Source organism: Melospiza georgiana, chromosome 1 (assembly GCF_028018845.1).
Source record: "Melospiza georgiana isolate bMelGeo1 chromosome 1, bMelGeo1.pri, whole genome shotgun sequence".
Lineage (NCBI taxonomy): Eukaryota > Metazoa > Chordata > Aves > Passeriformes > Passerellidae > Melospiza > Melospiza georgiana.
In genome coordinates, this window is record NC_080430.1 from 94,192,804 (window position 1) to 94,217,740 (window position 24,937).

At 38.8% G+C, this 24,937-nt stretch overlaps 1 protein-coding gene across 3 annotated transcripts in view; it reads left to right on the forward strand.

Moving 5' to 3' along the window:
* The window catches only part of TEX10 (testis expressed 10), a 53,708-nt gene that overhangs the window by 22,895 nt on the left and 5,876 nt on the right, over nucleotides 1-24,937 (forward strand). For all 3 annotated transcript variants that reach the window (XM_058020808.1, XM_058020824.1, XM_058020816.1), the window contains exons 10-11: nucleotides 13,112-13,200; nucleotides 14,363-14,496. In XM_058020808.1, coding sequence (XP_057876791.1) covers nucleotides 13,112-13,200; nucleotides 14,363-14,496 — 223 coding nt within the window. The remainder of the gene's footprint in view (nucleotides 1-13,111; nucleotides 13,201-14,362; nucleotides 14,497-24,937) is intronic.

Consider the following 24,937-nt stretch of genomic DNA (forward strand, 5'->3'; position numbering starts at 1 on the left):
CTTAAAAATGCAAAGATAGGGAGATAAGTAAATATTTCTGTTCTTTTCAAGAACAGAAGAATCTGATACTTCTTTTTTATTGGAAAATAAGTTGTATAGTCTAGGAAACAATAGTAGATTTTCTAGGTATGAACCCTAACTGGGCTTTATGAGCTTCATAACCTGTTATTGCACACAGGATAAATGAGCCAATTTTCTATCTTTTACGAAAAAGACCTAGCCAAACTGTTGTATCCAGTTTTGTGGCTCGTTTTTAGATAATGACATGGACAGACTGGATTCTCAAGAAGAGCAAAGAATGATAGTCTGTCAGTTGTGACAATGGGGAGTCACTGACAAATGGTCATTTTAGGTAGATAAGGCTGGGGAGAAGTCAGAGTCAGCTGCGTACAAGACTGTTGAAAAGGAATGGGAGAGTGCAGTTTTAGCAGGATTAAACGAGAGTGCGTGGTATGAGTGCTAGCAAAAGTTTATGGAAGCAGAGATACATACTGGAATGGATTATGTAGCAAGGGGACACAAATATACTTCAGTGGAAATAATTAATACAGGCAAGTCGGGTTGGGCATGGATGGTGGAAGGTAAAGCCTTAAAGGAAGTAGAGAGACTGCGTAACTCCTGGTCATCATTTACAGCTCTTGTGATACGAAGAGTTAAACTTTCAAGTTTGTCAAATGAATGGTACTATAAAAAAACTTTTTCAATTCCATATTTCTGTGCCACAGCCGGGCTCGTGGGACATTTTCTGTACATTTAGGTTGTGACTTGGACAGAGGAGCTGTCCCAGATCCGCAGGGAGCCGTCCTTTACGAGTACCCCGTTGCTGGCAGTAGATGGCGCTGTTTCTCTTCCGGTGCATTCCCGTTCCCTGGGCTGAGCGGGGACTCTCCCTGGATTTCTCTGCTCCTATGGAATCTGCTTGTCAGTCAGGCTTTGAATAGAATGGATTCAGGAGCGTCAGAGGGTTTGGTACTTGTTCTTAATTTCCTCAACAGCCTTTATTCCCGTGCTATTTTGACTGGCATAGGATGGCTGTTTTACATGCATCCGAGAGTGCTCATATGGAGCTGTGTGTATTCATTTGTCAGGGACCAGCTTATGTTAAGGTGGATTCACTGAGAGTACCTATGGATCATCATAAAACTTGCAGTTATTCCCTGAACAATCATTAGAAACTGAAGGAACTCAAAGGTTTTTTGTGTGCAAACTATAAAACTAACAGTAAGTGTATCCAGATGGTTCAAAGCCTGTGATGATATCAGGTGGTAACATTAAGTTATAATTATTGTGTGTTACCTTTCAGACCTTTTTTTTTTGTTTATTAGAAGTGAATTTTGAAAATACGTAATAGTTTCACTTTTTATTTTTTCAATGGTGAAGTGAATACCCAAGTGGTGTGCAGGAGCCCATTAAGTGAGGTATTGTGTGCTGAGAATCAAAATGATGTTGGCAGTATTTCCATATAGATTGGGAAGGTTTGTGAGCCCCTGGGAGGTAGGTTACCTATACTGTTAAATTATTAGAATGGTTTCTGTAGTGCTTTTGGTCTACATTCACTGAAGCTGGCACAGACCAAGGACTGTTCTGAAAAGAGAGCTGAAAAATGCAGCCACCCCATTTTGGATGCTGCTGTGAACATGGCCAGGTTGCACTAATTGGTCATGATCTCTGTGCCAGTGAACAGACATTGCTGGTGTTGGGGTCTCTGGGATAGCTACAGCTGGTGAGTTTCAGGCGAAACTGAGGATCAGAAGATCTTGTAGTGGCTTAATTTCCCTGCTGTTCTCCTCAAGTGCCTGCCTTGTGCCTACTGTATGGGATCTGAGATGTAAGTAGCTTCAATAAATCCAGGCAGGTGGAGTTCTGAGAGATGGAAGCATGCCAGGGTTTTGGGTATAAGTCATACAGGTGAGGAAGGGTGTGGAGCGACGTGAGTGAATGGTCTGTCACTTCTGCCTGAGAAATGAGAGAGAGCAGCTTCTTGACAGGAGATGAGTTCTCTGATTTAAGCCTCTGATAAGCTTACATTTATGGAGAGAAATAGAAGGGTCGGGGTAGTATTTTAGAAAGTGTTTTGCATAAAATCTGCTGGATGGATTTTTTGGTGATCTTTTAGGTGGTACTATTTTGATATATTGAGATAAGCAATTCATCTTGATGCAGTGTGCCGCTTTTCTAGAAGAGTTAATTTCAGTATTTATTTTTCATTCATAATTTATTAGAATAACTATTAAATAAGCAAATAGTAGTTCATTGCTAGTTCAAGGTAAATGGTTTGAGTGTTGGTTTGGAATATACAATATGTGGCATGAGTGAATCTTTGGCTTGAAATTCCAGTCATAGCTTTGGCTTGACAGTGGAGTTCAGATAATTCCTTGAGGCCATGGATATGTACAGGTAGACAGTTCTCTCCAGAAAGTAAAGAAATATGTAAATCATTGATGGTCTGATATGGACTAAGATAATAAACTTTAGCAGTATCAGAAGTAGAACTGGAAAAAAAATTTGGTGTAATCTCCCTATGCCTGCTTTCTGCAATCGGGCAGAAGGGCTACTTCAAAATGGTTTTAAAGAGCCAGTAAAGCATGAGCGTATGCTTTGAGCACTTTCTGGAAGACTGACTTTGAGGCAGGTATTTTTGTCAAATGTGGAAATGTATTAAATATTGTAAATGTACCTTCTTATATAAGGTAGATCACTTTGTTTGCCTGAAAAAGTGGTCTGCTGTACCAACTCTGTACTGGTGCAGTTGCAGAGAAACCCATTTGTCAGGCTCAATGTTTTTTGTTGCTACTCTGATTTTGTGGTGTTTAAGTGTCAGATACTCTTGCAAACAGAATTATCTTTTTTGCTTCCCTTTTGTATATGGTGCTGTGTTTAAGATGATTAACATAATCTGCGTACTTACTGTTACGTGTTCTGTTCTGTGAATTGTGGATCAAAAAAATGCAGATTATGGTATTGTGACTAAATATATATATATATATATCAGGAAGTTAGATTGCTGGCTTTATGGGAAAATTTTGCTGCCTCCCCTCATTCCTTGAAGTACAAATAAGGAAACTGAAATGCGATTTATTTATGTGCCTTATTTATGCATAATAGTTATGGTTGTTTTACAACTTTTTATCCATTGGAACAATGTGTCTGGAAATTATTTCACTGTAATAGAGAGTTGGACAGATAATATTTCACTGTCTAGATAAAAAACAATGGGAGTTAATTTATGGCATTTCTCTCTTGAAGTAGAATGTCCATAAATGAGATCTCCAATGGCTTCAAACAGCCATTTCTTATTCTTTTGGGACTCTTTCCCTGCTGGGGTCTCGCCAAGTGTTGTTTCTGTTGCTGTAGCAAAGGAGCAGGGTGAGGACCATATAAATGAAAGCTGAGTGCTCTCTGGTGTAAATTGTGTGGGAGTTCCAAGTTTTCATAGGTTTGAGATAACCTTGGGGTAACTTGCATTCTGCTTGATCTAACTGTAAATGAACTCTTAAGAGGTAGTGCCTTTAAAATATTCTGCTGCTTTCCAGACAATAATGAGGGAGCTCAGCTGGTGTCTCATCAAGCATCCAGGCACGCCTGTTGGCTCCTGCTATCCTCTGGAATCTGGTGCTTAGAAGGAGCTGAGATGGACATTTTAACATTTGTTTGCTGTGAGGTGTAAAAACCTGTGTCTTCAGATACATTACTCAAAAATGATTTAGGGTTATAATAGAGTTCTTTGTGGGTATTTCCATTGTAATTAAATGCTACTTTTTATTTATTTAGCCTCCGTAGTTATTTTATCTTCAGCCTTTGCCAGTACAGCATGAGGAGGCACAGTGAGAATGCAAAATGTAGCTAATGAAGACCTTCTACACTACTTGATTAGAGAATTATTGAATGCATAATTGTAGTCAAGAAAAAGAAAAATAGCACATTCCCCTGAAGTGTTTGCAACCAGGAGAGAACTTGGAGAGGATATTGTAACCCATTATTGTGATTAGCAATACTGATAGAGCAACTGAATTCAGTAATTCTCATGTAAGTAGTGTAGAAAACATTCCAGAACGGTATATTTATTTCAAAAAGACATCAATAAAATGAAAGTTTTGCCAAAGTAAGCTAACTTCATATTAAATAAATAACACAAAACAAAGAGAAAACTCTGGTTTTATATACAAATGTTATATAATGGAAAGTCAGCTCAGTACCTCTTGGGGAATAAGTCAAAAATCATACATTAATAGAGAGTATAGTAGTTGTGAATGAGTTGCTAGGAAAAATGCAACAATAGTAAGGTCTGTGTTCACTGAAGTGCCTTTTCCTGGCTGGATGTTTACACCCCTCCATTTAGAAACAAAAGTTAAGGAGAAAAGTATTAAAATAGTAACAAAAGTGTTTAAGGAAGTATTGAATAAACTAAACATTTATGCTTTCAAAATGCTGGCTTTTCCTTGTTGGGATGCTACTGAGGATGAAGGGTGAAAAAATGATCTGTTTTCCTTGCTGAAAGATGAGAAAAGATCTGTAGTTCTTGAGAATCAGACCCTGGGCTGGGTTACACTGCATTCCTTCATCCCCATCTGGTCAGCAAATTTCCTTTTTCTTGCTCACTGTTTTGTAAATGTCTAGGACTAGAAAGAGGGAGAAGTCTAAGCTTGTACTTAAGGACATAGCCCCTAAATTTTTCCCCAGGTTGGTTGTAGTGTGAGGTTCCTAATCAAAGGGAAAAGAATTATGTTGCTGCGCTACGATTGTCGCCGTCAGTAAATGCCGTTTGCTCATTAGTGAATGTTTCTTCTGATTTGTGCTCTCATTTATAATGTGAAAGCAGTGCTTTGCTTCAGACAACCTCTGCAGCTCTGGAGCAAATGAGCAGCTGACAGGCTTACTTTTAACAATGCATAGCTTAAATAGTTGTTTTCTTAAAATAGGCTTCATATTTTTCCTCAAATCCCTGGTAATTCCTTTCAGATGTTTATTGTATTTTGCTCCATTTTCAAATGGAAAGACTTGATCCTTCAAAAGAGATAATGAAACTTAAAACAAAAAACTCACACTAACAAACCAGTGGCTATACATGGTAACCTGTTGGAGGAAAAGGAAGATAAAAACCCCTCACTTGTTCTTGGAGCTTACATTCAGGCCCTGTACCAGCTGGAGCTAAGTTGGTTTGAATGATGAGATGGGTATATGGTTGGAGAAGTATTCAAAGATTCAATTTTTTATTTTTTTTCTCCTTTTTCTTTTTAGCAATTTCAACATAATTTTTACAGGCATGGTTTCCTGTCTTTTTCAGAACTGATATGAAAACTGAGAGTGTTCATCCTCATTAGCAGTGGAACTCAAAACTGATTTGATTAAGTTGATGCAGGGACATGAGTTTATACTTTATTGCAGTTGCATTTCCATCTGACAGAAATTAATTTTCATTAAAGCTGAACAGGAATAAACTGTGCCAAAGCTGAGATAAATATTGGCACAAGGCTTTTTAATGTTTTAAAAGAACACGTTTTACAGAAGTGCAAGTCCATGCCTACACTGGGAGAAAATGTTGTATATTTTTCTTCCATAAAGGTGCAACAGTCCTGATGTGGTACTTGCATGTAATTTTGCTCTTTTCAGTATGTTTTGTTGTTTATAGACACAGTTCCTGACAATGATAATATGGAAATGTTTGGGATGTATTGTAACATTTCCATGCTCATAGCTAATTCCATAAGTGATCCTTTACCTCATATTTGACAGGTGTTTTAACATGAAACACTATTTTAAATGGCAGTCAGACAATGCAGCTGTCATTACACAGCTGGCTGGCTGTAAGACATGCAGAGTCCATGACAGTCCTGTGAGAAGGCTGGCTAGGAGACACACATGTACAGTGTTGTCCCAATGTGGTTTTATCAGCAGAGCAATGTTTCTGGGCTCAGACAGGGACCCCTGGGCACTGTGCTGAAAGATTTAAATGGGTCCTCTAGAGCTAAGGGAAGGACGCTGCAGTATCTGTGTGGAAGTCTCCCACTTGTGATGCATACTGATCAGTAGCTGAACAGTTCTGTGTTGATAGATAAACTCTGGGCTGATGTTGAGAGGTCATAGGTAGCACAGGTCATAAAAATTGGAACCAAAAGAAACAAGGAAGCCTTTTCTCTACACTTCTCAGTGTATCAGCAAAGATTTTTTTCTCAATGCAATTTCTGGTTGATCACAACAAAAGATTCACAAGTGGTAAAGGAGTGCTGTTCTATGTATCTGTGGCCCTGGGTTGTGAAGAAAAACTCAGGCCTGTTTCATGCAGTGGAAACAATTCTTTATGATCCTTGGTTGCAGTGTGATTATTTTGGCTACTGGGGAAGAAGCTTCTCATATTTCCAAGGCCTTAGCTGAACTCCTGGATATGCAAAAAGCGCTGCTCTGCTGTATCCTGATGAGTTGCAGAACAGCAAAACATGGGAGGTGCTGCTGTGTCATTTCCACTGTTGGGTAGATAAAGTGACCAAATTGCTTTGTCAAGAGACAAAAAAGGCAGGGTAGCCTTGATTAACTTACACTTCTAAGTACTTTTATATGCAAATAATGTGAAGGATTGTGGACTTCTGTCATCTCTCCTTCTGGGCTGTACCTTGGTAGTCACCAGTGGTGTCCAGTGATGTCTGTCTTCTGCTGTATGAGCTGATCACTCCTACCTACCATCTCCTGCCTTTAAACCAATTGTCTCTTGATACCTTTGTTCCTACCTTGAGGCTGTGTAAATTTCTGTATTTTTTTTTTCTCCTAAGTGTTACAGGGTCTTTCATATTCATGTGCAGCTACCATTAACAAGATTTCTAGGAGATGCATCATGGAAAAACGTTTTTCAGAAACCATTTGGTCTGTTCCCAAGCATGACACAGGTGTTAACCAAAATCCCCCTCCCAAAAAAAAAAAAAAAAACAAAAAAAAAAAAAAACAACTAAAAAAACCTGAAAACACCCTGGCATTTGTCACTCCACACTCTTGCAGGTGTCAGGTATCAGATTGCTCACGGCTGCTAGTTCAGTTCATTCTTGCCTTCCCCTGGAGTTCTTTTCCATGGTGAACGCCATCTCATCCTGGTAATTCCTTTCTGGTTCTTGGGGTTCCATAATATTTTGTGCAGCTGCTTGAAGTTACAACAGGTTATCTTGAGGAGTTGTTCTGGGATAGGAACCAGAACAGTTTGTTCTCTGGGCATCAGAGATGGGCAGAGTTCCTGTAGCCACTGTCCTAGAGCCTTTCCATGCTCGATTGCCATCCTCATGCAGTGCTTGTCTGCAGGGTGTACAGAATCTCAGGAACTTTTCTGCTCCTGATGTGTTTGAAGGACAATTTAATAATAAATTAATAATAGTAGTTTGGTGGTTAAAGCAGTTGCTGAGATTGCAGAAAGTCTGTGTTCACTGTCTTCATCTGAAAAGGAGATTGATTTCCTATTTTCTAACACAGTGACTTAGTCATTGAACTGTTTGGAGGATTTGTACTTAATAATTTTATTAAATTTTATTGAATTTTCAAAGAGTTGAGGCCTAGAATGGGTTTAGTTTTTTTCAGGAAATGAATGAATCAGCTACTGATTATGCCTGTGACTGTTTAAATGTTCTGTGTGGAACAGAAGTATCAGTGAAAAAATAGAGAGGAAACTCCTTTTACAATGACCTTATAACCCAGAATTAAAAAACAGTTGTGGGAGGGCTTGGTTTAAATCTTGATCAGTGGTTGATAAAATCAATTTAAAATAGGATCACTTAGTACAGTACAAGTTGTGTATCTCAGGCTGTTGTCTTGCCAATGTTCAAATAATTCTGTAAAGCTTTGGGAATGCTCTGCACTAGGTATTCCCAATGATTATGCTGGGAGCATTTTCCTGGAAGGTGAAGGAATTGAATTTTATTTTCCTTGAACAGAAAACACAAATCCTTCACCTTGCACTTCTCGAATGCTACCACCCTCAGATTTATGAACAAAAGGGTGATAGTATTAATGCCTCAGAAGAACTGTGAATCTTGCATTTGCTTTTTTATATTTTACTTTAAAAATACTTGGAGACTGAACTTGGGATTGAAATTAGTCACACTTTTTTTAAAATTTTATTGCTAAAAACCATAAAATCAAAACCCAACCCCGATCCAAATTCTAAGGAAAACTTAGCAAGAGCTAGACAGGTGAATTGCTGTCTGTGCTGGAGTTTGTGCAGTGTGTTTTATAAGTGGAAGGATAATTTCTAAAATGAGTGCAGCAAGGTTCATCAGAGTTGTACTAGAGACCTCTAAATTACCTTAGAACCCAAGTGCCTATAATGTAGACACCTGTTAAAGCTGCTCAATTTTGAAGTTCACATAAAAGGAAATAAATAATAAGGTAAGAACACAGATTCTAGAACAGATGTGGATGCACTACAAGTACATACATTAAAATTTAAATCTCAGTTTAATATAGACTCCTTGTGCCTGTATAAGCCACAATCAACACCTTATACCTGAATCCTAAATCAATTAGCTGGTTCAGGAGGCACAGAGAGATAGTAGTCTGCAGTCGAGGAATAACCACTTGTGTGCAAAACTGCAGTTGTTATTTTGCAGCTGTGTGATACAGCCAACCTGAAAATAACAGCAGCATAAACTGAAGTAGTGAAGTCCATCTGGAGTTGAAAGTTTGCAGCAAGTGATAAAAGAAATGCACTGCACACTTGCTTTGACTGAGAAATATTTGCTCTGCTAATGACAAGAGAAGCAGTAATTTTTAAGTTAATTAGATTCAGCTTTTCTTTTAATACCATTTGGTGTACAGAGGAGGTTACCTAAAGGTGCAATTCAAAACCTCAAAAGAGAGGTTCCCACTGAGAGCAGGTGACCTTATGGAAATTACAAGATGTAATTCATCATAGTTAATGTGGGTTTGGACTACATGACTGGAGAGGTCTCACTCATATGTAGTTTGATAACAGGTTCCCATTGTCAGTAATAATTTTTACAAAAAAGAGAAGTTATAATATGCTTATTACCTCTCTTCCACATATAAAGCAGATAATTTTTTTAGTCAGATGTCTGACATGTAATTTACAAGCATCTTAAAAACACATTTTAAAAGTGCATACAGTCCGCAATTATTCATGGTAGTTTTTATATATTAAACTGAGATTTAAAAAATAATTTTAATGTACTTGTAGTACATCAGCATCTGTTCTAGAATCTGTGTTCTTACTTTATTTTTTATTTCCTTTAATGTGAACTTCAAAATTCGAGCAGCTTTACCAAGTGTCTGCATTATAGGCACTTGGGTTCTAAGGTAATTGAGGGGCTGACAGCTGGTTAGACTTGTATTTAGACAAACTTCTAGGCTGTAATGCTGCTCTGTTTGTGTTTGTATTATTAGAAAGACATTGGTTTTGGCCTTAATTTATTGTGATATTCTCATGTGATGTTTCAATTACATGATTTCCTATTTTTTTTTTCATCCTGCTTCTGTATGGAGTACATGAGCACTGAAGGAGCATTTACTTCATGTTACAGTTTGGCCCTGTTTCAATAGAAGGCTCTAAGTTTTCTCTATTGTATTAGGTCCCACTTGGAAAACAAAGGGATTCCCTCCCCTGTCCCCACCCAGGGAAGTTTTTTGTTGTGTTTAAGTAATTTTCACAGCTGCAGGAGATGGGAAGGTGATGTTTTTCCCAGTGTAAAGATGAGGGAAAGAAAAGGTGTTGGCAGAAGTACGTAGAAGTACCTGATAACTTTAGGATTTCAGTATGAAACATTTGGGCTCTGATTTTTCAGAGCATCTTCTCTCCTGAAAACAAAAAAATTACCTCCAATTCACTGTAAATTCAGGTAGAGAAGTAGAGATCATATGGCTGCTACTCTTAGAAATGCTTGAAACTGTATATCTCCACAGCTGTTAGTGACATTTTATAGTGACATAATCTTTTAGTCACTGTTGAGCTATTGCAGGACTGTGGATAACTAGCTGAAAAAAAGGGATGAGAGAAGCTTCCATTATAAATTACATGAGCTTATTCTGTCCTGAAAGTTAAAAAAAATTAATCTTATGATGCTTGAAGAAATGTGGTACCACTGACTTTTGTTCTACAATTTCAAGAAGTATTTTTCTCACATCTTGTATAACCTATCTGAATTTGTGAGCTAATACTTTCTTCTACCTTTTTAATTATGCCTCATATGCTGTGCTCATTATAGATGATGCAATAAATAGGGCAGGGACAGGTCAGACTGTTATCCCTCATGGTGTAATCCTGATTGATCCATTCATCCATGACTTGAATGAGACATAGATCTTCAATTTTTTTCAGAGAAAATATGACACATAATATTATCATACTCTAAGGTGTATGCACAGAGAGGCCAAGTTGAAGATCAGAGACAACCTTCTCTGTCACTTTCTAAATTTAATGCTAGATTATTTTTAACCTTATTGCTCTTTTAACACTGAGGCTGCTTCTGTGCATGTAATAGCTTTCACTTTCTAAAAAAGCAAACTGAGCTGAATTTGGCTATCTTGATTTTGTGTGTGTGTGACTCAGTGTAGCTCTGCTTGTAGACATGAATCTTAAATTAAACCATTTAAGAGCTCTGTCAAGGGTTTGTTCCTTATGCTGCCTCCATGTTCCCAGGGCAGAACTGTAAGGATTCTCTCTGCTTCTCCTTATGTCTGTATCAGTGGCCCTTAGCCTTTCTCTTAGGATGATTAACATGCTTGTCCTGTTTGTGGGCTCGTAGATGCGTGGGAAAACAAAACTGATGAACTGTTTGATTTCCAGATGTTCAGCAATGAGCTTTGGAATTACTTTTCCTGTCCAGGCATCTCCTGAACCTCTTGCAGCTTCTGCTTGCTAACCTGCAGTGAATCTTGAGGTTTTGTCCAGTCTCTTCTGGAGGCTATGTAAAATTCTTGCATGCACTAGTCCTATTGTAAGGAATTCAAAACATCTGCTAACTGTTACATATGGAAATGGAATTTTTCCAATATGGAAAAAAAAATTTATTTGATTCTTTTAAACCAGATTCTAAGAGGATTTATCATGCAAATCTGTACTTCCTGAATTGGGGCTTATTACATGTTCTTTCTTTCCCTTTTCCTACCCAAGATTTATTTATTTTCACATTTGTCTGATTGCCTTTGCAGCTTCTCATCTGATATCTCTGCCAGCCTCTTGCATTCCCACCTTTTTGCTCAGTGGTTACATCACAGTTTGAATTTCTGTGTCTAGTCTAGCAAGTCCTAAACTCCCTTGAATCTCTCTCCATGCTCCTCAGTGTTTATTTTGGTAAAAAAGAGTGACCTCAAGTCAGAATCATGGTTCTTCTACATCAGATTTAGGGACATTGTTCTCCTGTGCTGAACAGGTCATGGATTTCACTCTCCCTTCTAGTGTATGGATCTGACTCCTGTGCGAATATCCACCTTATGTAGGGAAGTAATGGCAAGAGCTCTTGCTGATTTAGTTGGGTATGTGTGAAGTCTCTTCCATGCTGTAACGAATGGGACTGGGACCTCCTTGGAAGGATTAAAAAATTCAACATTCTCCTTGGAGACCATTGGCCATGCCCAAGGGATTTGTCCTGGGAGAACTTGGCAGCCAAGTAGCAGCCTTGGGTCTGGGGAGAGATGGAGAGACTGTGGGTTAAGAAAAGGAGGTGATGAACCAGAACTCAGGGCAGGACCAAAGGTGTGCTAGGAGCCAGAGGGGAGCGAGCAGAGCTGCCTGTGCTGCCTCACCTGGAATATGGCAGCTCCCTACTGCCAGGCATTCACAATTCAATGTGAAGGAGGAGCTTTATTGAATAAAACCTTGGTGCTCTCTCACTTATGATTTTTGTCTCCCTAAAATTAACTATATCCTACATGGGAATCTGATGGAATCCTGAATATTTTCTTTAATTTAAAGAAATTCTGAAACTCCGGGATTTTTCTCCTTTCTTTTTGAGCAACTCCAGACACGTGCATATTCTAGCTGTCATTTTTGTGGATGCTGAAATGTTATGGATGGATTTTTGTGGGTGGCAAAATGTATATGCCTGGCACAAAAGTATTCCAAATTTGATATTTTTGCTCCCAAAGCACAGAGCTGTAAAAAATTCCTGCGTAACAAGCTTTCCAGAATTTTGTTACCCATGAGCTAAGCCATTTTGGCTGTTGGCACAGAGAAATTAGGGGAAAAAAGTGATCTTAGGCAGATAGTTGGCTTGGAAAATTGCATTCAGAAGCTTTGAAATTTCACAAGATTGTAAGAGTGGAAGGCAGCAATCTCTTACAGCAAAGATCCATAGTCTACAGTGCCAGTGCCAAAAGCAGCATACAAGGCAATTTGAATAATATGCATTTTTGCATAATGTGATGTGGGTTTGAGCTGCAGCCTTGTGAGGAAAACATGTGTGAGATGTCCTTGTTCCCAGCTCTTGGCTTCCTCCTGGTTCAGCACTGCCACGTGGGCCAGACTCTGCCGTGAGGTGGTCACTGGTGTCTGTTTGCTCCCAGCTTCCACAAGCACTGCCTTCTAACTCGGGCCACCACAGCAGGCTGGTGCTCCACTTCTTCCAGATTGCCCTTGAGATGGAAAGTGTCAGACAGCTTTGATAACGGGTTTTGCTATTGCTCCTTTTTCTGTTCTAAATCTCCCACCAACTTTTTAACTAAGCTGTGTTTAATAGCTTCAGCAGTTCTGAAAGAGGTGCTGAGACTGCTTTCAGTGCGGGTTGTTGTTTGTGTATAAAAAGTAGTGGCTATGATGAAAAATATAGCCCAGCATTAGTAATATAAAAACTTTCACCAAGTTAGGAAAATAAAATTAGCTTAATTTACGGTGTCATCACTGTACTGAAGATTATACCAGTATTAATGAAAAGTTGCTATCTCAGTTAATTTAATCATCATAGCAACCTAAAGCCATGTAGGAATACAAAGTTCAGTATGTCTTGTCTTTAAAAGAGCCAGTTCTGGTTTTGAACTATTTAAAGTGCTATTCTAACAACAATTAGAAACAGGAATGCTAAAACTGTAAATATTTAAGCATGCTAATTGATTGTATTGTGCAGGTAGGTTATGAATTCTTAATTATATGGTTTCTAATAAACTGTCTGCTATTGGTTTTGTGTAGATCATCCTTTGCAGGCTGGAAGTGCCAAGTGCAGGATAATTCAGTGAATGATGTGGACTATTTCAGCTTCTTGTTTTCAACCCTTATAGGTAATCCATATGAATGTAATAATTCAGAATTAACAAAATGAAATTTGTTTTGATAGTCAATTACTGAATTTAATTTAGAGTAAATGGTTTAGTAAGTACTTCCTGAAAGTAATTCTAATCTTGTTACATATTTTTGATATGAGATTTTATTTTCTTGTTCTGATTTTTGACACTCTGCTTTTACACTTTTCCATTTGGGCTGAGTATTTGCATACTTTTCCTTCATTCTAGCAACTTTTTCAGGAAAATATGAGGAAAACCTAAATTTAGCATATGACATATAAAAAAGATTTTTTTTTTTCCTAGCTTGAAGGAAATGCCTTTTATTAGCTCATAACAATATAAATGAGTGCCTCTGGGATTTCCTGTGAACGTGCTTACGCTCTTAAAAACATTCCATCAGAATAAAGTAATCAAAGTACGTTCAAGTGAGCTGGCCAAGGTCAGCGTGTGAGCAGAGCTACTTCTGCTACTCTATTCTTACTCAGCTATAAAAATAGTTGCATTCTGTGGTGATGCAACTTTGGGAAGTTACAGTGCTGAAAATGGTGTAATACTGCTGAGAAGTAACTCCCATGAACTTCTGCTGTGGTAAAAAATAGTGTGTTTTCTTTATCACCTCAGTTTTTTATAATGTTCAGATACTTTATTTTCAAAAATTACCTTTTTGTTGCTAAAATGGTAGAAAGAGTGCTGAACTTATAGCAGAGAAAATGAAAGCAAAGCCCAAGTCACTCTTGTGGAGTGGTCATCCTGTTTTACTAAGACATCTAATACCTATCTAGAAATAATAAGCCAAAAGATTTTTTTTTAATACCTGAGGCTATATTATTTATTACTAAGTTATTGGGAATATGTGAAGTAGTTTGCATTATATCCATGTTTTTATTTTTTTGAGATACATATAGGGAAGATAGTAGGCCTCTTAAGGTGTTTTTATATCACATTATAGTACTATTGAGTTTTGAAAATATTTTTGTTTTCTTTCAAAAGTCAAAATTTGTACTTTAGTATACTCAGTTTATTAAACCAAGCAAGAGCTTTTAAGAAAAAAATGTGATGTTGACATAGTGTAAAAGACAGTGTTTGTCAATGATGCTGTTGAAGTAGAACGCTGTTTGGCTTGTTTTGTGATACTGTTGTACTGCTTCTTCTTCCCCAGGGTTTTCCAGAGAGGAGCTGACTAGTCTCCAGGGCATTAGAGGAAAACCACACATTAGCCAGACACAGCTTTCACCTATCCGTCTTTACCTAACTGATCTGGACCAGTTTTTACACCACTGGGCTGTGACAGAGGTAATACATCAACCCTAATTCTAAATGACAGCATACAAACTCTGAGTGCTCTCCATCCCTTTTCCACAGATGGCTAAATCCTGTCGTGATTTGAGTTGACAAAAGAATGAAAAATAGAAAAGCTGTCAAACAACCAACATTTTTCTGCAGCCATCAGATAATATTTTGAAGGAAGCTGCTTTAAAAGTTAAGTGTTTAGACACGTAGTATGCAAAGTCATACTCAAGGAAAGATTGGTAGAAACCTTGGTGGGGATTCTTAAGCACTAATATTAGGACCAGCAATATATTTTGGTTTTCAAAAACAAATTAATTGTAAAAATACCAATTATAAAGAGTTTTCCTGGGGAGTAAGTGCCACTATTAATTAAGAAGCACTTGCATTGAATAAGACTTGAACTTTCAAGCAATTTTAAGTTGGCTTTAGTCATTATTTTGAATAATTCCTGATTAGTTAACCAAAATATCCTGGGTTTAGAAACTTCACTCTGAATTCAGTACCTCACATCGTAAGAGCTGAAAACTTAATTTGTCTGAGTTCTAAAAGGGATTTGAGCCACCAGATTTTATTCAAAAGAGGTGCATTAGCTGTCTTTCTTCATTAGCTCTTTTTATTGTTCAGCTCACCAGAAACCACTTTGAGGTGTGAAATCATGTTGTAGTGACATGCCAATTTGACAGTATTTATGAAGTTGTAGTTCTGAATTCAGAACGAAGAGTGAAACAGAAGGTTTTCGTTTTGTTTTTTCATTCAAGAAAGCAATATAGTAGATGTTTTCTACTTCATAGTGTTTAAATGATAATGTTCTGAAATTGATGCTAGTCTGAGATACAGATGGAATGTGTGCTGCTATGTATTAGAAAGTATTTTAAGCAGGGCTATTGTTTGGTAGCATGACTCACACACATTTTTAGGTGTCCTGCCTTCAGTCATTCAGCCTGTGGAGCAGTTGAATTTTCTCATTTGTTTTGCTTTGTCTCTTCTGGACAGTAATGAAGTATTTTCTCAACAAAATACCTTTCCCCCAGTATGGAGGGATCAGAATACTCTCTTTCCTGTTGCTTCTGTGAATGCACAGAGCAACTATTTGTTTCTCAGAGTTAACATAATCCCATACAGCATCTGAAGGATTTATGTACACCTTACCTGTTTCTAAAAATGTCACCTTTAATGTTTTCTCCTTCCTCTTTTTGCTTCTATTCAATAAATCTTTCAAAGTTGGCAGTGAAATAGGACTGTTTTCACAAAGGAAACAGTGAAGTAGTTTGATTTCTTTTTTGTGCCTTTGGTTCCTGATAGGGAGTTTGAGTCTTTTCTACCACAATGTTCAGTGTTTTGGTGCTGTAAAGGAGAGTCAGTGTCTTCAGAAACTTGAGACTCACTTTTCTTGAAGTCCCTTTTCTCAGGAAAGAGACAAGGTGCTCTTCCAGGTTGTTAGAAGGGGATGGTGGTCAGTAAGCAAAGAGCTGGATGTCCTTGGTTACTAATGAAAGATTTGGACATCCTGTGGAGCACTGCACTACTTCTGCACTTATGTGTCAGCCCAATGTCTATTCTGGAGACTATGTTATAAAAGAATAGGAGCAAAAATCCCATACATCAAAAATCTGTGTGAAGAGGGATGAGACCTTCTAGACCCACCTGATTTTGTAGGGTCTTAACCAAAGAGAGTTCTGAACTGTTGCATTTTCCCAGTGAGGGTGGTCAAATACTGGAATGAGTAGCCTAGAGACATTCTGGTTCCCCTCTATGGATGTACTCAAAACCAGGCTGGACACAGCTCAGGGTGACTTGCACCAGGTGGCTCCACTTGAGCAGGAGCCTTGGCTTAGAGGAACTTGAGGACATTCCTTTCAACCCTAGGGATTCTGTGATTATTTGAAAGCTCCTGAAACAAAACAGATATTTTTGTTTCACCGTGAACAAATCTCTTTGTTATTTTTGCTTTCTAGACAAAATGGAATTCACAGTATGAGTAAGGGTTTGTTTTCTTTTATTTGGTAGGTTTGTTACACTTCTATTTGATCTGAAAGTCAAACTGCCCCCACTAAAGGCCTGCCAGGTACTGCAGTGCTATTTGTGGTGTTCCCCCCAGGTTTGCTAGTTTTTTTCCCCCCATGGAATTTTGGGAACAAAAACGTAGGGGCACCTCTTCAGTAGTTTGCTTTCATACTGGAGAAAATATAAGATAATCTTGCCTCTGATGTGGTAGTAATGGTGGCATATCTGCTTGTGTTACAATGAGAAGTGATCATTAGTATTGAGGCAACCACTTCCTTTTATGAATTGCAGAATTACATTCATTTCTCACTCATCTGGTTTTGATTTCAGATGCAGACATAGATATGGTAAATGATGCTTAAACAAAACCATGCTGATGCTCTTCATCTTTTAGATTACTTTTTTCTCTGTGATTAAATATCTAATACAGCACGGTGTTCTTTAAGTTTTAGGGGTTTTATCTTTTCCTCGTATGGGTACCATTCTCCAACCTCAAACATGTTGACCAATATAGTATAGAATGCTCAGTTTCTGGAAAAAAAAAATTCTGGGGACTGTAGTCCATTAAAACATTGGGAGTTGGAGTCTGGACAAATTTTTAAAACCAAGGAAGTAAAGAAGGAAAAGAAAAGACAAAGGCAAGCTTGTTAAAAACCTTTGTGTTTGGGATTTGCCACAAGCTGCACAGGAGTACTTTTAGGAGATCAAGTAGTTTTCTCTTGGTACTGAACAGGCTAATCCGCTCTCAAAAGGGGGGAAAAGACCCCTAAACAACAACAACAAAAAAATCCCAGCCAGGAAAGCAAAGCCCAGTGTTGCAGGCTCTGGGGAGAAGGAAACTGCCAGGAAATGACGAGGCTCTCCTAGGGTGTCTGGCAGCACAGTGTGATATGAGGGTTCTGTGTGCATTGAGTGTCAGGGAGGTAGGTTTGGAGGCTGCCTTCTTCCAAGTGGAGATAGTTCAAGGTGTGATAGAATTTTAGAGTCAAAATATTTTTAGCTGTAGCAGCAAATTGCTTTATTTAGATAGAGAAGTACTACAGGAAATAATAAACCCTGGCTTGAATTAGTCATGCTTTTGGTGGAATTTGGTATAGTACAGAGCTTCTGAATGCTAACCTTTCATCTGTTCCCTTGCTGGATAAGGAAGGACAATGGTGATGCTGTAATGTTAAGCAAAATGTTTGTAGTAATTTTAAATACCTGCTAAATAAGAACAGTGCTTGTTGGCTGCAGATCAGGCCTCTACTCTGTGTTGAGAATTGTTTGTTTGAGAGTTCTCATTATGTAGTTGTAATTCAGGATTTCCTCTCAATGGAAAAGTATTTTAATGTGGGTGAAAATAAATAAAGAACTCTGATGTAATCAGAATTTGATGGCCCGGTTTCCTATCAATAAATGAGATTAGTGATCAGATTCCTGTTAGTCCTTCCACCGTCTGCTTTCATTTCTTCCGCCTCTAGTTTTGTCTAAACCATTTTTAGATTTTAGCTCTCTGCTGCAAAGAATAAAGTTGCAAATACTGATTTCCCATAAGTTCTATGAAAACAAGCAGGTGGAAGAGAAAAAGCTCTAGATTAGAGCAGGGTGGGCTATAACTCTGTTCCAGCATCCTGCTTGGCAGCACCCAGCCTGCAGGGGCTGTCCCTCAGCCAGCAGGGTGTCGGGGTCATGAGGCAGGAGCAGGGAGGGTGGTGGGACTGAGGAAGGGTCCCAGGTGGGAATCTGGAGGCCACAGCTTGTTGGCCTTACTGCTCACTGCTCCACTTTGTTTCCCAGTGCAGGGAAAGGTAGTCCCACCTTCCTGTCCATAGCTGTGCAATGGGTGATGTGTGTTTCTATGGGTAAAGAGCTGGAAGAGGGAATTCCATGTGTAATGTATGCCTGTCAGAGATTTGGGAGAAAAAGCAGTGTGCCTCTGGAAAAAGGACAACATCTGGAAAGGAAAAGAATAACTTGAGGCATTTTCAAACAGCAGTTTGGACTTCTGGGGTGTTATTATAGCCAGGGTGCTTGGTAGGATAACAATAACAAATGCACTTGTGGATAGCAATGCAATTGTGGATAACAATAACAAATACACTTGTGATAGGAAGTAATGCTTTTAGGTAGTTTTTAACAAAACCTGTTTTCAGAGGGATATTGGTTGTAATTTGCTTTTCTTTTGACTAGAGAGTGGTTTGGAATTGGAATCATAGCAATCTGAAACCATGTTATTTTTTTTGAAGCTTTTAAATAGTGATGATTTTCAGTAAAGAAACAATGCTTCAGAAAAGTGTCTCTTTAGAGCTATGCAAAGCAGCATTTAAAGGTTAGTCTTCATGATTTGTCTAAAAGAGATGTTAAATGTGGGAACTTTGGTTCTTTTTCTGGAGGAACTTCTGCTTAAAATTACTTCTGTCTTGTTGAAGCCAATTATTTAAAATCACCCCCCTGTAGCTGAAATAAATGGGACTCCAGAATAAATGGTTGCAGCCCGAGGGAAGAGCTTCAGCCTTGGCTCATTTTAACTGTGCCCATAGTGTTTGTCAGTGATATTGTTCACTCCCCTGTAATTGAATTGCTCTGCCAGGATGGAATGAAAAAGTGCCCAGAGAAATGAAGAGTTTAACAAGGTAACAGTGTATACATGGTAATTTCTGTTGTAATATTTGATGTTTGTGACGGTCGAACATTTCAGAGGGGGAAAGCAAATGATAATTTGAGGCTTTGTTTGAAGTCGAGATTCCAGAGCTGTATCGAGCCCACAGCTGACTCAAAGAAAGAAAATATTCAACCAATTGTTTGAAATGTTTAGGAGCAAGCACTAGGAAACATCAGCTGCTTTTAAAAGCAGACTTGAATTCAAAAACATGGAGATGCATGTAGTGTAATACACTAATCTGTGTCCAAGCCTGTTCTGTCTTATAAGTGAAATACAGTTGGGGAGGCTGGATTTGCACAGATGTGCTATGAAAAAATTACAGCTAATCAATAAAGGTAGCAAGTCAGTGGATATAAATTAAAAGCCCTGCAAGGATGTTTGTCTTGAGAAGTAAATGGTGGTATTGGAGTGCTGTATCTTAATTTAAAGCAGAGATTAATGCTTTAAAAAAACCCTAAACTTTTTTTTTACATTTTAGATTTTTGAATTGAAGTTCCTGAAAGATTTCAGCTTGTTGTCTTTATTGAGATTTACAGGTCAAAGTTACATTAGGGAGAAAAGGCAGCTGAGACTAAATAAACTTCCTTCTAAATAAAATTCCTTCTAAACTAGGAATATAGTACAATTTTAATCTTCTTTAAAGTAGACAAAAAATTCTGTATAAGCCCATTAGCATTTAGTAAAGCTGCATCTTATCCCAGCTTTAATGTTTAGAGGTGAAAATAATTATTTTCTTGGAAAGTAGTGCAAAGTTCAGAGAAAGAGAAGAGAAGGAATTTAGGTAAAAGGAGTGCCTCCTAAAATTAATAAAGCTGTTTTTCAAAGGTCTCTTTCATAAGATGTAAAACTTAAAGCAAACAAAAAAGCACCAAAACCAGCCCCCACAGGTAAAACACAATCAGTAAAACCCAAACTTCCAGAAAACATTAGCTGATCTTCAGGCCAGTGCTCCATTTTACCTGCATCAAATACTTCCAGCATATCTTGTAACAGCTGGGAGCTCACTGCAGTGGTACTGCTCATAACTAGCATGAATTTACAATGCCACAGGTACTGTGCTTTATATTCAGTTGTGCTTTATATTCAAATCCTGGCTTGTGATACCTAACCTAAGTTTACAAAGACAGACTTTGTGGAACAAGAGCTAAGTGTTGGGTTTTCTGTTTCCAAGTCCTTTTGTTTGTAGAAGAGGCAGGCAGGTGAATTTGGATACTTAACATCAGGTGTTCCTTTGACTCTCCTGCGTGTAGTCTGACAAGGAGGCATCCAGAGGAGGAGCATTTGGCTGTGGTGACATTTTATAGCTGTGAGGAAGCTGCAGAGCCATGAAAGAAGGGCATATTTATGGCTGCAAGAGGATGAAACAGGAGCAGTTTTGTGGTGTCCTTTCTTTGAATTTTGTTAGTAAGATGGCTCTGAGAAGAGAAGCCAACCTATGTTGTTCTTCATGTGTGGCTTTGTGCACCCTTGGATAGCACAGTGGCTGTTGAGCTCAAGCCCTGGTTTTGCTGATAGCCATGTTTTCAGAAATGCCCCTCACTCATAGAACCAGGGTGATTGTCTCTAGCCCTCCCTGCCTGGGAGCACCAAACCTTGCTGGTGCCCAGACTTGATCCAGTTGTTGCACAGGAGGTGAGCTGTGGTGCTTGCCATTCAGGTATTTGTGTCCAGTGGCAAATAAAGATAACTTCACTTAGTTGAATTGATTCTCAGATATAGATTTTGTATCAGACCCTGTGTCACAGCCAAGGAGCCTGCAGCCAGGCAGGCATCACAGTTAGCACATGCAGTGAGTTTGTGTGCTGCAGTTACACTGTGACCAGGACATGAACTGTGTGTCATAATTCTCCTAAGTCTTTGGAAATACCAAGTCTCTATCAGTATGTGGGACATCATATATGTTCTTAAACATTCATAATTCTTAAATAAGTTTTTTGCATTCCCATTTTGCCACCCTGAAAGTAAAAGTAGCCAAATAGTGTGGTTTTTTCCCCTTGTTGCTCACCTGTGTATTGTTCTCCTGCAGACTCTGTTCCTCTTTTTGGCTGTTTCTTTTTTTAAGTTAGGTTTTGTTTGTTTTATTGTGTGTAGGGTTTTCATGTGGAGGTTTTTATGGGATTTTGTTAGGAGGGTTTTTTTTTGTTTCTGGAGTCAGTGAATCAGGAATATCTTTCATATCCACCCCTGTGAGCTTACCCAAGGCAGATGAACAAAGATCTCTTGTTGTACGCAGCTTTCTCAACAACTCAGGGCACTGTTAATATTGCCCTGTCAAATCAATTTATTTCAGAAGGAGAAGCAGCACCTGTCAGGGGAGTACAGTGTCTGATAAGTGAGAGTGCTTCGGGGGAGCTGGCCAAGCTTCAGAAGCCAAGCTTCATTGCCTGCCCCATCACCTGAAAACTTCTCGTTTTCTACGCTCTGCACTAACATGTTACACTGGATACAGTCCTGCTCCAAACAGGCATTTCACAAGGGCTGGGGAATTCACTGCAGAACAGCCTGTTACATTTTAGTTATCCATGTCTGAGGTCCATGTCAATGGGAGTTGAAAAATATATTTTGAAGTTCACATTAGGTTATAGTATGTGGTGTGTGCCAACTTTCTTTTTTTAATAAAATCATTTCTCAGGGAGTCTGAACTGCCTTTGGTCTGACTCCACATAGTGGCATGCTAAAATCTCCATCCATTATCGTTCCTTCTTGCTTGGGTTCCTCTCTGTGCTCCTGCTTGTGTGTGTCTTCAGAGGAAGGTATTTTTCTTTGAAAGAAGACTACTTTGCAGCATGACTCAACTTGAAATAGTACAAAAATTTTCTCTGGACAGTTGCTGATTATTAGTAGTTTCCTTGAGACTTTGAATCAGGATTCTGTTGTGTCACAGGAAGCATTGAGGGAGTGGGAACAGTTCAGTGATGAACGAAACATTAGTGTCGGTTCACCAGGTGTGCTTGTTCCTGTTCCATGAGGGCTCACCCTGAGCCTGGGCTTCCTTGGCTTATCCCAACTCTGTCTTCTGGAGGCAAGAGCATCTTAGAGATGAACAACATGAAACTGATGAATTCCTCTGATTCTGCATTAGAGCTGTGAAAAGCCTGCGTGGGATTGCATTGTCAGTCAGGGGGGCTGTCAGTGGCAAAAATGCTTTTAACTCATCCAGTTGAAGTAAATACTCCATGGTGCCAGGATCTCCAAACAACCTGGGTCAGGCTGTGCCTTCTGAGGGGCCTTTTCAGCCTTTTATTTTTTATTTGCTTGTTTGGTGTTGTTTGTTTTGTTTTGTGGTGGTTTTTTGTTGTTGGTTTTTTGTGGTTGGCTGCTGTTGGAGTTTGTCTTTAGTGTGGCAGCAAGGAGGCCCCTGTAGCAAAGACTTCCCCAAGCACCAGAAGGGACCCTGCTGCTGCAGCTGTGTGGCTTGTCTGATCAATAGAGTTTGGTTTGAAAATCTGCCAGTGGATTACAGGACCTGGAGCATTTGCTGCATAATGATAACAGATAATCCCCGTGTTTAAGAGAATTATTTTCTTTAGGTTAATTTATTCAAGTGAACATTCAAACAAAATCAAAAAGAAAAGAAAAAATACCCCAATGAAATGTCTAAGCCTAAGCCAAACCTGTTACAAAATACTTGCCTCAAAAAGAAAAAACCCACCCCTCCCTGATCAAAAATGCCTGTTCTCAGTCCATTCACTTCAGGATTGCTGTGAAACAAAACTACTCTGGCTTCGGTCCAAAATCAATCTATGAATGTGCCAAAAATGTGATAAATGTTAATCAAATGTAATGTAATGAATCAGCTGTGACATTTTATTATGGAAATTAAAAATCATGCAAAACCTTGCCTAAGGAAAATAAATTGTCAGGGAAAATACTAATTTTCATGTGATAATTAAGTTTTCTTTTTCCTTTCATTTCCATGTCTAAAAATGTTTCAGTTACGCTTTTTATAACAGGCATTTGGTATGAAAGCCATTTCAAGCAGGATTTAATTTATGGAATTGAAAAGAATCACCTCTCCCACTTAATTGTAGGAAAACAGAAGTGATGTAAGGAATGGTGGTGCTGTTGTGAGGGTCAGAAAGAACTAAAAGATTGAAAAATCAACCTGCACTTTACCACAGCCCTTCTAAGGAATTATGCTGCTGTCCAGTAGTGCCTGTTTTCCTTGTCAGTTCTCCTCTCAGGAGAGCCTCAGTGGATGGTGGCCTTTTTCCAGGGACGTAGTCCTGAGGGTGAAATAATAATGAAACTGTATTTTTGTTGGGTGGGCCTGGTGGATTTGCCTTCAAGGTCTTTAATTTGTGGATCTGTACTGAATCACAAGAGATCTCTCTGGCAGACTGTGTCTGGTGCTCACAAGCTCATGGCAAACCCCTTTGTGAAGTGCCCAAGCTCTGCCCTATGAGCAACAAATGTCTCCTGCATTTTCTCCTTTCATAATCATCCTTCCCAATTTCCATCTCATCTCTGTTCCCAGCCAGCCATGATCATTGTTTAGTTGTTGTTTGGTTACATTTGTTTTGGTGCAGCATTTTTCACCACTCTGTAAGTTACAGTAAAATCCCTTCTTGGGTGTCACTTTGCCAGCCCAGGCAGGTTCAGTTCTTTGCCTTGACACTGGTAGGACAGGATCTCTGTGCAATTTTTCTGTCTGTTTGGTTTGAATTTGCCTTTCCTGAAAATGAGTGGCTCCTACTTGGCACAGTATGTCAGAAATGGTCTAATTCTAAGTGAGATCTTACAGAGTAGTATCCTGTCTGAGCACTTATTCTGTCCTTATTATGTCTGAGCACTTCTGTTGGGATTATCTTTATTTTTACATCCTGGAGTAACATTTGCCCGTTTTGTGGTTGTATTACAACCACTTGTGGTCAGCTGTTACAGAATTTCCTCCTCATTTCCAACTGGTAAAACTCATAGCTGCACACACAAGTTTTTATCAGTCTCCAGGCACATGACCCACCACTTTTTTCATGGAATTTTTCCTGTAGCTGTTACTCATCAAACCTGTGTGATCTTTTCCATAGGTTAGTCCAGTCCTCCTGCCTTGGCAGGGTTTCTCAGCTAGGAGCTGTCACCCAACAGATTTCATCAGTGCAGCTTTACCTTTCGTGTAAGTGCTGCTCATTAAAATACCAGGTCAGCTTGGTGTCACAATTTGTCCCTGACATGACAGTCCCCAGTAATCACCTCTGTTGCAGCTTCACTTTATTCCTTGACACTACTAATAACACAGATGTTTTGAGGGGATTTCTTGGGAATATTCCAGAGTACTTAATATTTTATCACTTTCAAATTGCAGTGGACAAAAGCCCTACTATATTTAGGATGGTGTACTCAGTTTTAATAATATTGTTTCATTATAAAATAAATGTACAGTAAAGGTATTCAGTGCAAGAGTATCTATGAAATGGTCTTTTAAAGAGTCCCGCTAGTCAAACAAAACACTTGCACTACACCTGTGATACTGATTAACGTGAGCAGTGTCCTGACAGCCCAACAATGTTATGTGCCACTAGGCAGATGTGTTAAGGATCTCCTGAATTTGGCTGGCATAAGCAGGGCTAAAAACAGGTGTGGCATGTAATTTTGGAAAAAGCTGAGTGCACTTCTGTGTCACCACAAATGGTGCCTCTTTGCCATTTCTGATTAAACCAGCACTGGCATCCACATTAGTTAAGGCTGAGTTTTCATACCACAGGACCTTGAGCTAATGGTTCTTTCCCATCCTCCAGCTGCAAATGTTGTGGACTGTTATTTTTGACACAACACAGTTGAAATGTTCTATTTTGTCAT